A 16,475-nucleotide genomic window follows, 5' to 3' on the forward strand; every position below is an offset into this window, starting at 1 on the left:
GGGCGTGGTACTGGTCACCCACCCCTTCGTGTGCCGTGCCGGCCTTCAAAGGTGCTCGCTAACAGCGCTTGCTCCTACAGTCTATACGGGGGATCTTTGTCTGGATAAAATGCGACAAGTCTGGTGTGCCCGTGAGTGAGTGTGCGCAGGGGAACGTGCAGCGAGTGTGCGGCGCGCGGCGTTCGTGGGTGCACGCGCGCATCAGCAAGTGCGTGGTGGCCACAGTTCAGGGAGAGCGTGCACGCGCGAGCGAGTTTGTGTGTATGTACGCCAGCGAGTGTGTGTGTGCGAGTGTGTGTGTGCGAGTGTGTGTGTGTGCGAGTGTGTGTGCGAGTGTGTGTGTACGTGTGTGCGAGTGTGTGTGTGCGCGAGTGTGTGTGTGCGAGTGTGTGTACGCGAGCGTGTGTACGCGCGAGTGTGTGTACGCGAATGTGTGTGTGTACGCGCGAGCGAGTGTGTGCACGCGCGAGTGTGCGAGTGTGTGTGTGTGCGAGCGAGTGTGTGTGTACGCGAGCGAGTGTGTGTGTACGCGAGCGAGTGTGTACCCTGGGTAGAGTGCTGCGAGTAGGGCCTGCCCGTGTGTGACGGCAAACAGGCGACGCTGCTGCTGCCGCGGCTGCTGCGTGTTTGACCAGCGCAGGGAGGGGACTGCCACTCAGCCGTGTCGAGTGGCCGCACGAGACACGTCGGCGTCCCGTGTCGCCACGGTGACCTGGAGGGGGTAGCGCGTCGCGCACGTTTGAAGTGGCACATTCTCATCCACAGTTTAATAGAAGATGACATATTACACACACACACATATATATTTATTGAGACGAGGCACTGCCCGACAAAAACTCCTCCGGGCGATTTTGTCCCGTTCCTCAAAAGTAAACAAATACGCGCTATCTGGAGGGGGAAGTCTTCCTGCATTTCACACTCCATGCACCCCACCCCCCCCACCCCCTTTCAAATGGCAGCACCCATTGACGTCACCGAACCCCACAGGTACTTAAGGACAGGTAAAAGAGAAACATTCCTCAAAGCGACTCGGCCCTCCGTTGGACCAAAAACATTGAAACTGATTGAACGGAAAGCGATCTCCGCTTTCGACTTGAGTTGAATCGCTGCTCTGCTTTGTAACTGGACAAGGGCCTCTCTTTGGCTTTCGGTGACGAGCAAGTCCAGGGCGCGCAGGTTGACGAGGTGCGCTCAGAGATTGCTTTTTATATTATTTTTGTCTCCGTTTGATGAAATAACGTGGAGACATCGTGCCACCTACAAGAGGCTGCTGCCCCTCTTAACACGATGGAGGTGAAACCCGACATCTGCTTGGGCAGCGTCCTGCGTCTCCACAAAAGTCTTGAGAGTGTGGCCAAGGAGCGCCGGTGCTCGGAGCTGCTCAGCGACTCCGACTCCGGGGTCGCCGCGTCACCCTTTCCTCCCGAAGACGACCACCTCGGCTCCTCGGACGGAGAGCTGAGCGCAGGTGGCAGCTACAGCTCGGTGTCCGCCATGGGTTTCGAGACGGACGTGCAGCAGCAGCAGCAGCAACAGCAGCAGCAGCATCACCAGCAGCAGCAGCAGCAGCAGCAAGCCAAGTCCGGCAAAGCGTACATGCGCCGTCCGAAGCCACCGTTCTCGTACATCGCGCTGATCGCCATGGCGATCCGCGACTCTCAGACCGGCCGGCTAACCCTGGCAGAGATCAACGACTACCTGATGAGCAAGTTCCCCTTCTTCCGCGGCAGCTACACGGGCTGGCGCAACTCGGTGCGCCACAACCTGTCCCTCAACGAGTGCTTCGTGAAGGTGCTGCGCGACCCCTCGCGGCCCTGGGGCAAGGACAACTTCTGGATGATCAACCCGGACAGCGAGTACACCTTCGCCGACGGCGTCTTCAGGCGGCGCAGGAAGCGCATCTCCCGCTCGCGGGGCGGCTCTGGCAGCGAGGGCCGGGCGACGCCGTCCCCCCCCCCGCCGCCGCCGCCGCCGCCGCCCGGCGACACGGCGCAGACGCCCTGCCGCCGGTACGGGGGACGCGAGGCCGGCCCCAAGTTCTCCAGCCCCTTTGCCATCGAGAGCCTGCTCAGCAGGCCGCACGTGCCCGCCGCGCCACCCGCCTTCAAGGCGATCCGCAGGCCGCCGTCGCCCCTCGGCTTCGGCGAGGTGGCCTACCTGGGGCTGCCGGATCCCCGCGGCGGCCTGTGGACCTACGACGCGGTGGCCTACCGCCCGCTGATGCACCCGCTGGCGCTGCACGCGCAGCCCTCGATGGGCGGCCCGCCGCCGCTGTTCGCCACGGCGCTGGGGCCGCTGATCCCCTTGAGCGTGGCGGAGGCGGCCTGGCTTCGCGAGGCCCACGGGGAGAAGGCCCGGCCCGTCAAGGTCTTCCCGCAGCTGGCGCAGCACCTGCCGTTCGGCGTGGAGAAGTTGCTCGCCTGACTCAAGAGAGAAACCGCACACGGTATCGCGCAGGACCATTTGCACTTTGTCGAAGACTGTCAAAGGGACGGGCGCTAACGGAATGTTGACAAAGCCTTAACTGGTTACTACTATAAAGCTGAACTCTGCGGGAGGTGCGTAACGCAAGCATTTGACGACAGTGGAGCCACGCTGAGCTTTGATTAGTTTTATTTTCGTTGTTCTGTTTTTATATACGTGTGTGCATGCTAAACATGAAGAACTTCCCACACAATGTATTGTCACGACTGCCTAAAATGACTAATTGCTAAAACAATACTAAAGTAGCATTGCCCTCATTTATAGATCATGTGGTAGGCGACCAGCTGCTTTCTGCAGTGGAGAAAAACAACGGTGACCCTATAAGAGCCTGAACGTTTATAGACGCTTTGTAGGAAGAAAGAAAAGCGTTCTCTTTCATAGAAGATTTTGGTTCGATGTCAAAACGTAATTGATGTGACAAGCAGCCTATGGAGGTGCACTCCTGTCAGTGAACTAACAATGCCACGTGTGCCGTGGCTTTACCAGCTTCGCACAGTGGAGATTGTCGTCGTTTATTTATTGCAAATATTCCTCCCACGAAGGCGCGCGGGCGCACGCCCGAGACGGCGCTGTCAAGGTGCGTTTTGTTGACGCTGGTAAGGTTGGGAATGTGAAGGATTATTTTGGGGAGATGTCTTGTATGAATGAAAGGCAGCTGCCTCAAGCTGCTCACTCGATGAGTCTTTAACAAATAAAAGCAAGTGAAATGAAGTTTATATACGTATAAGGAGTGAATGTAGGTTGCTTTGAATGCGCCTTTCCTAAAGCTTTTTTTGACATAACACTGGCAGACAGAGATGGTCACAAATGTTACACAACGAACCTGCTCGGGTGATGTTTGTTTAGTTTTTACATAATATATGCTCAGGCAAAATCTCAAAGGTTTACATATTTGGGACCTTGTAGAAGTAATTTTTGAAATCAAAACGTCAAATGACGACTTGTGTGATTTTGCGTTCTGGCGTGTCCACGTTGACTGCCTTGCCACGCATCTTTGTGAATACCGCAATGTACATTCTTGACACCTCTTGATGTGTGATGTTTGTTGAACTTAACTTTTATTTTTTTTGACGTAAGTGCCTCGGTGCTGGTTATTTTGAATATGTATAGTGCAGGATTTCCAAACTGGTGGTTTGTGCCTATTTGTGGCATGATGTGTTTGACATTCTTATTTTGAATTTCATTTTAATTATTCATTATTGTAACTATTTGACTGTTATACAGCTGGTTGTATGACTTTTTGCGTGTTTTAAAATAAAAATATTTATTTACCCCTCAAGTAATGTCGTGAAGGTTCATAATTTGAACCCAAGTATTTTTAGAATTGGTGTAAGGTGTGGCCAGAACACTTTGAGAATGTGGCATTGAAAGCATGCAGATGCATTCCTTCACTTGAACTTACAATGTATCAACCTATAACATGAATAGCCTTCCTCTGTTACGTGTGATAAAAACACACAACTTAATTAGTTCCAATCGATGGACAATCTCCTGCTATAAAAGACTCCCTTTGTCAAGCCACTGCTGGATGACGGATTTACCCCCACAAACCATGCCGCTCACGAGGAATGTCTGACCATACTTCACCATGCTGCTCAGTCCAGGTAGGTGACGGGAGGGAAGGCGGGGACGGCAGGAATGGTTCACTCGCCACTGATGTTAGCCGTGACAACCGATCTTTGTTCGGCAGGATCCGAGCATAGTGCCCTCCACCCCCACCTCCTGCGCCACCGCTACACCATCACATATCTGTATATATATCTATTTATATTTCCATATATATTAAAACAGCATTTAGTGGCTTCATCGCATTCCAATTTACACGGAATCGCTACGTATGGTGCGAAAGAAGTTCAACATACATACATTCCAAAATCTTTTAGACCATTGTATAAATGTGTTCACCAAACTGTATGAATCCCGTTGAAATTATATATTTGTTGGTATCTGCTTTACAACTATCGAAAAAATGCTTGACAAAATATGATTCATATCGACATTAACGCAATACAATGGAACACTTGTATTTGTCATACTATTTGCAGTTGGAACGATAATGCCCTTTGTAAACCGAAATAGCCTCAATGAGCAGAAATACTTTGTCCGAATTGGGTCCTACATTGGGATGTTTGGCCAAATGTCATCAATTAGTTTTTTGGCAAATAGGAGAAAATCGGCATGTCTTGAGAAATCCCACAACCAGAAGGCGATAACACTCAAAGCTCTGCACAGATAGAATCATCCCTTACATCCATAGTGCTGGATCACAGGTGTAGTCCTGTCTCATTGTCAATAATACAGTGATCCACTATACACAACCTCACTAAAATAATAGAGATATTTGAGTAAACATTTTAAATTGACAAACTCTTCATGTCTCCCACGGGTCCTAGTGTATTCATATATTAGTTAGAGCTCTCCTGATACACTTTGCCCTAATGTGGAGCCATCACTTTCATAACATTCAGTCACCTGTTGAGGAGAAAACGGGTCATTATAAATCAGTGTGGGGTGTCTCTAAACGGATCACCTTGTCTTATCACGTGGGTACCTTGGACTTGCAATCCAGAGGTCACTGGTTCGATTCGATTCCCTGCGTGGCAGTCGAAACAAAGGTGCCAAATGTATTAAATCCCTGCATCTCTGCCCACCCTTCCCCCGGACCTCCGATTATCACGGTTGGCCACACACGGTGCGAACGAATCTCAACATACACACAGCAGTACAGAGATTTATATAAAGGAGCACCACAGTCGATTGTCAAGTTGCGTGTGCTGGGACAAAGCGTCTCCACTGTCACCTCTGCCAAGATCTCTAGCCAGTGTGGAAGAGAAGGCCAAATACTCACTAGAGATGTGGGCGGGGGGGGGGGGGGGCTCTCAACAGCTCTCTCTCTCTCGCTCGGGGAGGAGGCCCTTCTGCCAGCAGCGACGTGAGCACGCAGTTGCAAGGCTGCACCTGCGCCTCTTTGCCGTAAGTGGGTTTTCCATCGCACATGCGTGGGGTGGTGGCGGTGGTGGCGGTGGGGGTGGTGGCGGTGGTGTCACAGCTGTGCTGGTGGGCCACAAGCTGCCCCCCCCCCCCTTTGCTGAGCAAGCATACATCGACAGAACGAGGCCGACAACAACCAGTGCTGTAAACACTGCACGCTCACATCTGATACCCACAATTTATGTAATACACGGCCGAGGCTTATATGTTTGCCATCCTATACTCAAAGTCAATTAACAGAAACCACGCAGGTGCTTCAAATTGCTGGCAAAGGGACCACCACCAACGTGACCCCCCCCCCCTCTTCTGGCACAGTAAGTAAACTTGCACATCAACAATGTATCTTTGTCTTTGACCACATTCATATCCTCACATGCCAAATCTCAGGTTTCAGAATGTGGTGTTGAGGGAAAGATGAATATAACTTGCCCCTCTGAAAACAAACAGCAGTCACCATATTGTACAACACAATGCACGACAAATATAGCGTGAGCCAATCAGCCTGCGTGTGCGCAAAACTGTCAACCGATCTTGGGAAGCTCAGCAAAGGTTGAGCCTGGTTAGTTCTTGGATGCGAGACTGCTGGAGAATACCCGGGTGGAGTACCAGCAGTCGTCGGCTTGGGCTGCGAGGTGGCCATGAGATGGCAGTACAGCAATAGATTCGTGAATCTGTCTGTGTGGAGTTTTGTGCGTGTGGGTTTTCTCCAGGCACTCAATGGAATTAGCCAAACATCAAAAAGGAATCTTCATACTCAAACTCGTTGTGGAAATTCTCAATTATCAAAGCCCATTTGTATTATTGTGGTCTTTATATATTTGTTGGCGCACTGCGCTGTCAACCCGGTGAACCTACGTTCAGTTCGCTGCGACGGCTAAAATCAGTGTCGCCACAGTGGTGAGATGTTAACTACCTCGCCTGGTATGCAAGGAGGTCGTGGGTCCGATCCCGAACCTGACGCCTGCTGAGTTTGCGTGTCTCTCTCTCCCTGTGGTCGCGTGGATTTTTCTCTGGGTCCCCCGGGGGTTCTCTCCACATTTAGAAACATGTCCTGAGAGAATTTGGCTGCTATGAATTTTCAAATGATAAGTCAGTGGGCCTTAGCTGGTAAAACAAAAATGTTTAAGTTTGGTGGAGCGACATCTGAGCCAGTCCTGGGAGGCTCCCTCTTCACCAACCCACACTGACCAGTGTGGTGAAGTATGGTCAAACAACCCCCGCAACCAACACAGCATGGGGAAGGTCTTCATTCAGTAGTGGGTTGACAAAGACAAGGACTGTAAAATTATCATTATCACTACAGCATCATTGCTGCATACAGCTATGACGTACACTGACTATTCAAAACTTGTTTCAAATGTTGCGGACGTGACATGTACGTGGTGAGTCAAAAGCCTTTGACCATTCTGAATGTTGTTTCTGCATTGCAATGTGCTTGTGACACAACGCGTGTATGCACGCAAACTCCGTGTAAATAACCTGGACAAGCAAGCGGGGCTGTGCCCCCACGTGTAAACGACTCCCCATGCTTGCAACAATGACCCCCCCTCCAAGACAAAGACCCCCCGTTTCACCTTTAACAGGATTGGAGCGTGTGCTGTTCACGAAGAGCAACTATGAAGGCCGGACCGGCACACGAGGGGGTTGAGTGGTCAATCCCACGCCCGGCCGCCTTTGTCTCCCCAGTGGCGATGTTTGCACAACGCACCAGTTACTCATTTGAGGCCGAGTCGACCTAGGAAGAGGCCCAGGACCGCTTGAGATCATCGTCACCGGTGTTGGCCGTGAGCCGGGAATCGATCTCAGAATTCCAGGACCATTTGCCCAGAACGCGCTAACCGCTGCACCACCGCTCCCGACACGCGCGCGCACGCGCGCGCTGGGCGCCTCAAGACAATTCGCGTTGCAGCGCGGAGCTACAAACGGACACGTCCCACGCCGTCGAATGCGGCGTCACGACAAACACGTTCCTAGAGATGTATTTATAAAAAAAAGATAAAAGCATGACCCACACCAGGAATAGTTTTTGTACAAGGCTAACAAGGTAATAGAGGTTAGCGACAGTACAATAAGTCAGGGTGCCTCGAGGGGACCCAATAATGCGGCAGACCCACCCATGGCATGGCATTATGGCTGAAAATTGCAGCTGTGAGCAGAAGCAGCAGACGCAGCCCTTTGAGAGACATTCACTACCCCTGCCGCGGTCCTCACTCAGTCGGGCAGCGAGTCCACTCCACTCCCCCCGTCTTTAAACTGCGGCGCACAGAGCTCGTGGCCAAGGGCCGCGGTGTTTGTGTGTCGCCCTTTCCACGTCGCGGTGTGTGCTCTGTGCCGGGCTCGCGTTGACATAAAAACAGTAAAAACGACCCCAGTAGTTACTCCACTCCCCTCGCCAAGCACTAGCCATCACCCCCGCCCCCCCTTCCGTTTAGTTTCCCATCCAACAACAACAACCAACAACAACATCCAATAACAACCAACAACAACAACATCCACCGCCCCCATCCCCCGCCGTCCTTGTTACCAAGGAGAGGTGGCGAAGGCTCGCAAGGCCTTCATCCAGCAGTGGATCGATAATGGTTGATTGGTGAGCGTTGTCAACCCGTGAAGGTGAGGGGAGTCTCCCCCAAACAAACCTCATGAAATCTCGAGCGAGTTTAAGTGTCATCAGACATATCACGAGATAATGGACCACGAATTGAACGGGGTGAACTGAATGTCTGATATCCCCCCCCCCACTCGTCCCCCATTGCAATCCGAAAAACTTCGAGACGAAACCTCCCTCCGATGTAAACACAATGATGTGTGAAGAAAATGCTAATTATTACGAAACGCACTCAGAGTTTGTTTGGATAATGTCTGTTGCTGATGTTGTTGAACTTATTTCGCACTGTACGTAGCCCACTGTGCACATCGGAGGTTCGAGGAAAAGATAACAAACTAAACACAAAAGCAGTTCTAAAGAAATGAGTTTTCAATGTTTTATATTACATTTCTGTAACAATAGACTGACATAGGTTCCTTAACACATACCTGGCAATTGCTCCAACATCTGCTGAATGACATTTTAGCTCAGAAAATCCCTTTAATATCCATTGCTTGGGAGACCCAAAAAGTCGAAAAAAACCTCGTGACCAGCCTGTAAAGTCGGCAACATTGGACCCTCCTCCACCAGTCGTCCCAGACTCGTGTCGGAAGTTCTCGATCAGTGCAGATTGTGTCGTCGCCATGCAGAGTGGGGCTGCCTCCTTGTGGCGATGTTGCGGTTTTGCATTTAAAGTCACTGCCCCCTCGTTATCCCTCGTTATTCGCGAGGGACACGTTCCGGAGATGCTCGTGAATATCAAATTTCGCGGATAATATTGTGAATTGCCTTACATAAGTACACAAATAAGCTATTAAATGCATGACAATTATCATAACCCAAAAACATTTGTTATAATAAACAAAGTAAATCGAAAATAGATATAAAAGTATGAAATAATAGTATATAAATGAGCTAAGCTGTATCTCATAATTGTATCTCATCACTTCATCTCGCTTCACTTTATCTCATCACTTTATCTCATCACTTGCTCGCATCACTTTCTCTCTCATCACTTTCTTTCTCTCGTGATCCAGTCGTGTCGAGTTCCAGATGCGATTCGCGGATAGCCAACATCACGGACAGCAGTAGTTCGTTGATAACGAGGGAATACTGTACAGTAATACTCCGCTTTACGTCCGGGATGCGTTCTTGACATGTACGACGACGAATATCAAAACGATGTCAATCAAAGCAGTTTACAGAGTAGGTGGAAGCGAAAGCAGAGGTGACGGATACGAGAAAGTACGGATGATGAGGTCAGCGACGTAAGTGTGCGGTTGAGGCGACGTAAATCAGGTGGCGGCATTAATCAAGGGACGCCGTATCGGCGAAACGATTTAAAGAAAAAAAACTCCACACATTCGTCAATAAAAGTGCCTGAAAGGGACAGATATACAACAGATGTATAGCAGTAGACATTTCAGGCAAAGACCCCTTCCCGCGATATAAAGAAGGCGCCACAAACACAATTTAAAGGTGCTGTGAAGGCGTCACTTTCCATCGACGTGATTGTTGTTTGTGCTTGTGCACCGCTGCCAATGGAGGAGCAGCATCATGGTGGAGCCTCTGACTCCAGATCCTCGTCTCTCCGGACCCATTTGATCCCATTGTACGATTAATGTTCCATCCTGTTCCTCATATTTTTCATTCTTTCTCTTCTCTCTTCCCCTTCGATATTTTTGTCCATACATTGTATCCACGACTCCCCTTCATGTTGACTGTGCCACAGGTACACGAGTCGCTAGTTTAGGCCAATAGGGCAAATACTGCCATAATAGAGGTTTTTGGGTTAGATCGCGTAAATATATAAATGTGTCGTTAAAACCCGCCACCACCCAACACAGCCAACTAGTAAGGGTTGTCACGTTAACAGAACGTGCCAATTCGTCACTAGTACAGCACACCGGTGTGTTGGAGAGCCAAGCCACAACATTTACAATCTGAGTACGACCTTTCTCCAGTAATTACAACCAGCTTCATCAGGCGACAGACAAATTTGTGAAGTCCACCTGTTTCGTTCCTTATATAGCGGCGTAGATGTGGTCGTTTTAATGACACATTTATATATATACGCGATCTAACCCAAAAACCTCTGTTATGGATGATATTGGTCGCGAAAGCCTACGTGTTAAAGGGAAAATACTGCTTTTTCAAGCAAGACAAACAAATGGAAAGCAACGAAAGAGACATGGTGATAATGACAAAAGTCATTGACTCTTGGATTCAATTCTGAACCTGAATTGTTAGTGAATGGTGAAACACGATGGCACATGCGGAACTTGTGATCTGGAAATCGATGTTAGATTCCAGGCCAAGGCTGCGTAGTGTCGGGTTTCCCATTCACATTTTTATTCGAATAAGTGGAAAATATTTGAATCAAACTTCTTTGGAAAATGCATAGGAATGATAAAAATGTATAGATGTCCTTCCAAAAAACATATCCTGTGAGTGAACAAAGGGAAAATTGTGCTCATACAGTGTATTATTTTCTGGGTATTTATCCCCATGTATTAAAAATGTATTTTAGACACAGTGAATACGTTTTATTGCAAAATAAGCTACATTTATGATGGATGCCTTCCAATCGCAGGCAGTTATAATGAGGAACAAACTGTAACACAAAGCGTAAATCATCACCACATGGTAGCAGTGGCAATCATGAAAGAGAAATAATTCTCTCTTGGAAAATGGTAAATTACTCAACTTATACAATTTCCGATGTTTTTATTTGAATAAGCCAAGAGAGCTATTTCTCTTGTTGCTTATTGGAGACACAGGAATGGCCCAGATGAATATAGATGACTTGGTCAAGGTCAGACAGAGAATTCAATTTCACGGACTGCGTTACGAGCGGTATGCGTAAAATTTTTGCTTAAACAAATATTCTTCTTGGTTCTTTCGATAAAGTCACGTAGAAGGGAAATAATAAAATAATAAAAATAAAACATAATAAAACAAATATTGTTTTGTAATGCCTTCTGACTAAGGTCTGTCAGTCTGTAATGTAAGGGTACGATGACCCTCACAGACTATACCACATGTATCAGCAATGGCTGGACACATCTTAATATACAAAGGACTGCAGAGATTTGGCCATTGTTGGTAACGCATTTCACGATCTATTGCCATTGATTGTGAAGTGTAGTTTGCGTGAACGACAACAACACGATATGAAACTAAGATATTATGAAATTAACAAACTTTAGTTTCAAGTTGTGCTGCTATTATGGCCTAACCCGAGAAAATCCAGCCAAATGAATCGAAGAATTTCCCAAAACGTCCCCCCTCCCTTCTTGCCATGAAGTCACACAGCACGCGCCCCGCGTCTCATGGTGCGGGTCGTCACGTGACATCGTCGCCAATCGAGCACTGTCGAGGACAAACGCACATATTGGAAGGCGTTCCATAACCATGCACACGCACGATTCTTCTTTCTTGTTTCGTCAGAAATTGTATTCATATATCCAGAATTGTTTTACTATATTGGAGGTATCGCTCGTGGTGAGGAAACGTGTGGGTAGCTGCCTCCTGAAACCCTTCTGTCCAACACAGAACCGGCTTCCTTCAATAACTCAAAGCCGCGTTCGCTCTCCCACATGGGAGCAGAAGGCTGAGGCGTAAATGGTCCTCACATGGCACAATCGTTGCCGCTTCATGTAAACAGTGTAATTCAAGCCAAGAACATAATCGGTAAAAAAATATATAATAATCATCACGTGTTCAAGCATATAAATCACGAGGTTGAGGACGGACGCACTTGAACTGCAAAAATAGTTTATTTTATGTTGAGCTTACGCAAGTAAAGTTTATGTAATGTTGCATTGTGACAGCTTCTCATTAAATCCCAGTTACACGAGAGGGCGATCGCTTGGACAGGACGCGGCCCATCCCGTGACGGTGTCCAGCCGAGTTGGACGCCGGCGGCGGGGAACCAAACCCCGCGGGAGGTTCGCGAAGCGGCGCTGCCAACACGCGGCCCAGGGTCGGGGTGTTTGTTTCGCCAACAGATTGCCAAGGCGCTCCTCCGGCTCACCCCCCCCCCCAAAAAAAACCCCAGGACAGTTATTTGGTTTGTTCTGGCACCCAGTGTTCCCGAAGCGCTTTGCAGCGTCTGCATCGGCGAGTGGCGCGTGGCGCGTCATCCCACCGCGGCTCTCGGGCGAGCATCGACGGCGGGGGGCATCCGTCTTGTCGCGTCAGGATTTTCCGTCTTCCCGGTGTCCAAACCTACGTCGGCTTAATTGACAAATGTATTCGTTTGCGTATTGTCTCCGTGTTTCTATCGGTGAATTTCGTACAATGCAATGCAGTGTGGGTTTACACACGCACACAGAAAGTGTCCGCATGCGACCGCATCTCAAGATGCTGTACAGAAATAGAGGGCATAATTTATTTCACATCGAGAGAGGATGTCAAGCGAAGGCAGATGGACTAAAAAGGAAGCTCCTGAGCGTGGTTCGTGAACGCGGGCAGGCAATCGACAGCGCGGGTGACTGGGGGGAGCGAGATCCGGGCCGCATGGGGCAGCAGAGAAGGATGCACGACCTCCCATCGGCACGCACAGGTTTTGTTATTTCCTGGGAGTGGCTGTCGATGTCACCGAGCTTCTCGTCGTTTCACGCTGCTGTTACGGGGCTGTGGCAGGCAGCAGAGCAGCAGCATCCATTCTCGCGCTGTACTTCTATGCTCCAGCATCTCTGCTACGTCCGACGTTTCGCTCCACTTGCCGGGAGCTTCTTTTGAGGAACAGAATCGATAGTGCAGCTCACTTTCTCCTTCGACGACATTCTCTTCGCGCGCGCGGCACAACTCGGAGTCAACGTGTCGAGAGGGAATCGCACCTCCGATGAGCACGGTTGGCTACGTACGGTCAGAAAGAAGTTCAACGTACGTACACACATTGCCGATCCGCGCACGCGCGTGGGCCGCCCCATGCCCGTGTCCCCGTCGTGACGGCCGCAGTTCACCGTCCGGGGCAGCTTCGCCGCGGGCGCCCCACGTGACCCCCGGGGGGCACGCGCCCGCGGCGCCAGGTGCGGGCCGCGTGCGCCGTGACCTCTGGGCCAGCGAGCGCTCGTCACCAGCAATTTGCTTCCATCCGCCGCACAAATGTTTTACGTTGCCGGAATCCTATCTGAGCCTACGCGCCGGTAGTTTGCGGGGGAATTAAACTCGGGGCGAGCTGGGTGGAGGGGGGGGATTTGGCAGGGGCAGTCGGAAGGGGGGGGGGGGCGATGGAATAGGTGGGGGGGGGGGCAAGCTTTAGCCTCAAAATCACTACAATAACAGGCCAGAAATCGAGTCCTAATTGAGCCTCATTTGCAAGGCATCTGGGGCTCGTTAAGTCTAACTTCTCAGGTAATGGGCAGTTACTGCCGCCAATTACTACATGACAAATCGGAACCATATGGGGCTTCTAGAAATTCCTATTCCTCCGCTGTGCCCTGCAAAACCTTATCCCTCGCACTCCCGTCCAGCAATAATGATTGCAAATTTAGTTGCTTTGCTTTTGAGTTAAAAACCCGAGGCCGCAGCTTGGTAAACTTTTGTTAAATGCAGACATTATGCAAAACGTAAGAACGCTGTGTGGTTTGGCTGCATTTTTTAAATACTGTAATTTTTACTCGGGCAGTTCCGGGTGACTAACTCAGGTTACAAACAATTATGAATTTAAATAGAAAAACAAACCAAAAAACAGGTGATTCTCGTCGAAAATTGGCCTTCTTTTAAACATTGCATAACTCGTTCGTTGTATGATTTTGTTCTTACCAGTATGTATATTATTATTGCGGCATATTTTACTAATTACCATCGGTAAAACATAGGCCACATTCTCATTTGAATTGACCCGTTCATTTTTGTAATAAACGACTAATAGTAAAGTAGCTATGGAGTTGACGTCCACACAACACGTACCCCTTGGCGAGTTCTCCCCAAAAAAATTAACCACAGGAAATGTCCGAGCCCTTTCAAAGTGTGCCGCCAACAAGGCTCGAGAGATGCCGTCATAATTTCCAGATGCTGTGGGCAAAGCATCGATATGGTACAGGAAGGAGGGAGGAGGAGGAGAAGCGAGTTGTCACTGAGGCTGTCAGCCCGATGGAATTACTGATCCTCAGCCAGAGCGGAGCCAACGCACTCCGCTGTGAGCCGCCAGCGCGCGTGACGTGGGTGGGCTGAGCGCTGCTTCCATCGTGGGGGGCTGATAAACATTGCCCCCCCCACCACCCCCGCTCTGTCTGTGTGGCTCCAGTGGAATCAATGAAACACCTGGACGGGTGAAATACACGCGGCGTATGGTATTTCGTGCGTGTGTGCGTAAAAATCTGGAATTGATTTTCCCCCATCCGCTGTGCGTACGTACACCAACAATGTAGCTGTCGTTCAACACAATCGCGGCGCAAGCTTTTTGCGAGTGAGACCGAGGGTCTACACTGGAGCAACGCCGCAGGCCTCGTGACATTGTCTCTGACATGTGGCGCTGGACACATAGATGTGCTTATTATTATTAGGCCCAAGATAACGCTGCATAGACACACTGATGAACGGTTTCCCTAGGAAGCCAACGCTGCCACTCACTTGGCACGGAGTGGAAACATTTGATGGATAGTTTGACCAAAATACAGGTTGGGTACCATGCTCTAACTATGATTAGAAAATGATTTATACAAATTGTATTAATTATATAAAAGTCATCTTCATCAAGAGATGACTTTTTTGTCATCTCGAATGTTGGATGAAGGCATTGTCGGTCATGTGGGTTGTTTGACCATACTTCATCACACTGGTCAGTGTGGGTCAATGAAGAGGGTTTCAAGTCTACAAGTGTATTGTGTTTAACCAGGTGAGAACTCAAGTGACCAGGATACGTTTCAATTGGAAGTGACCAAAGTCAACAATGGGTGCCTGGGACTGGCTCAAATATCACTTGCCACTCATGTGAGCTGTGGCTGGGAGTATAACTCAGACCGCCTTGTTCATAGCTAGCCACTGGACTGACGCTCTATACCCATACTAAGATGCCTTAGATGGGGATATTGTGGTCTTTGCAGAGTTAAGTGCTACTGTGACAAGCTAACACTGGTGTGGAGAAACGTTTTGTCAAACCAGCACTGACGACAGGCAGACGCATACCCATCACTGCTATGTATTACAAGTTATTCAACAGCTTAGTTTTTTACGAACTAGTTTAGCCATATCCTCTCTCAACCAGTCAAGAAATATCTCCTGGGCTTTCCGAAGCATATGCAGAGATCGGCGCAAATGTGTTTTTTTTTGCCTTAACTCAAATGAACCCACACCTCCAGACGGTAGGTGTTGCGCGCAAAGCAGCAGTTTAAACTCCACTGCTGCTGAAGGCTCAAGCCCGACTTCTACATTCTTAGAGTCAAGTGAAACAAATGTTGGTACAATATTTAACACGAGTGGCGCTTTTTCTTCAAACGTGACCAGTTTGGCAAATACCCAAAATGCCCGTGCCCGTGCTCCCACAGCTCGTGATGGCGCCTCGCGGCACACACGGGGCAGGCTCCATTCGACGTGAACGTGTACAAAGTGCTTGCACCAGCTGATGGTGACCTGGACAAACATTGTTACAAGCACGCGATGGGTGCCCGCAGCTTTCCACAGATATCTCATAATGCACCCCGGGAAGAAGCAGATTGTCGCCTTACACATTCTGATGTTCAATAATGTTTAGTATCTATGCCTTTCTCTTATCTTCTTAGTTTATACTAGCCTTTTGCCCGTCCAAGGACGGGTGTATTGCAGTAAATATGAAACTTGCAAGCGAAAATCAGACCGCGACGTGATATTCATTGCATCAATTCGTGTGTAATTTGTAAGGCCGCGGTAACACAGACTTATTTCATTTTAAGGTTATAATCCCTTGTTCATCATGACGTTCTTTTTACTTCGATGTCTCAACAGCGTCACGGAGATCGCGTGACGTGAGGGGCCTGTCTTTGACGTGAGGGCCATGTGGAGGACGTAACCCGTTCATGATTATTAATGAGGGGGGCTGGCCGACGTGGAGTGACGTCACGTGCGGGACACACAAACAGACATTCTTGGCTCATTATAGTAGTGTCGTGACATTGAATGAGTCACTGTAGCGCGTGCCGCTGGGAGATTGGTAGACAATAGAATTGGGGTAACAGCGCGTCCTACCAGTTGGACCTCTGGGCAAGGCACGGAGCCCTCTGGGGGATCCAGAGGGGTGCGGGGCCGAGGGCGGAGCCTGGCCACGCTGGGGAGGATAAAAGGCGAGCTCCGACTCACAGTCGGGGCTGCTGCCATCTGCGGTGGAACTTGGCGTGCCGTCATTGGCGTGATCTTCGCCCTCTGCAAGCTGTGGGTCTGGCAGCATGTTGGCTCTCCCGACCTGGCATATAGTTATCCCCTAAGGCTGTGA

General features: G+C 49.5%; 1 protein-coding gene across 1 annotated transcript; it reads left to right on the forward strand.

Moving 5' to 3' along the window:
* Positions 1 to 1,009: 1,009 nt before the first annotated feature.
* LOC133340396 (forkhead box protein Q1-like) lies at positions 1,010 to 3,763 on the forward strand. Its single transcript, XM_061548576.1, has one exon. The coding sequence runs from the start codon at positions 1,288 to 1,290 to the stop codon at positions 2,422 to 2,424; it is 1,137 nt and encodes a 378-aa protein (XP_061404560.1). The 5' UTR covers positions 1,010 to 1,287; the 3' UTR covers positions 2,425 to 3,763.
* Positions 3,764 to 16,475: the final 12,712 nt, after the last annotated feature.

Source organism: Lethenteron reissneri, chromosome 9 (assembly GCF_015708825.2).
Source record: "Lethenteron reissneri isolate LAM-NWPU_2019-01 chromosome 9, ASM1570882v1, whole genome shotgun sequence".
Lineage (NCBI taxonomy): Eukaryota > Metazoa > Chordata > Hyperoartia > Petromyzontiformes > Petromyzontidae > Lethenteron > Lethenteron reissneri.

Coding starts and splice junctions, on each gene's coding strand:
- LOC133340396 (XM_061548576.1), top strand. CDS start 1,288: ATGGAGGTGAAACCCGACATCTGCTTGGGCAGCGTCCTGCGTCTCCAC.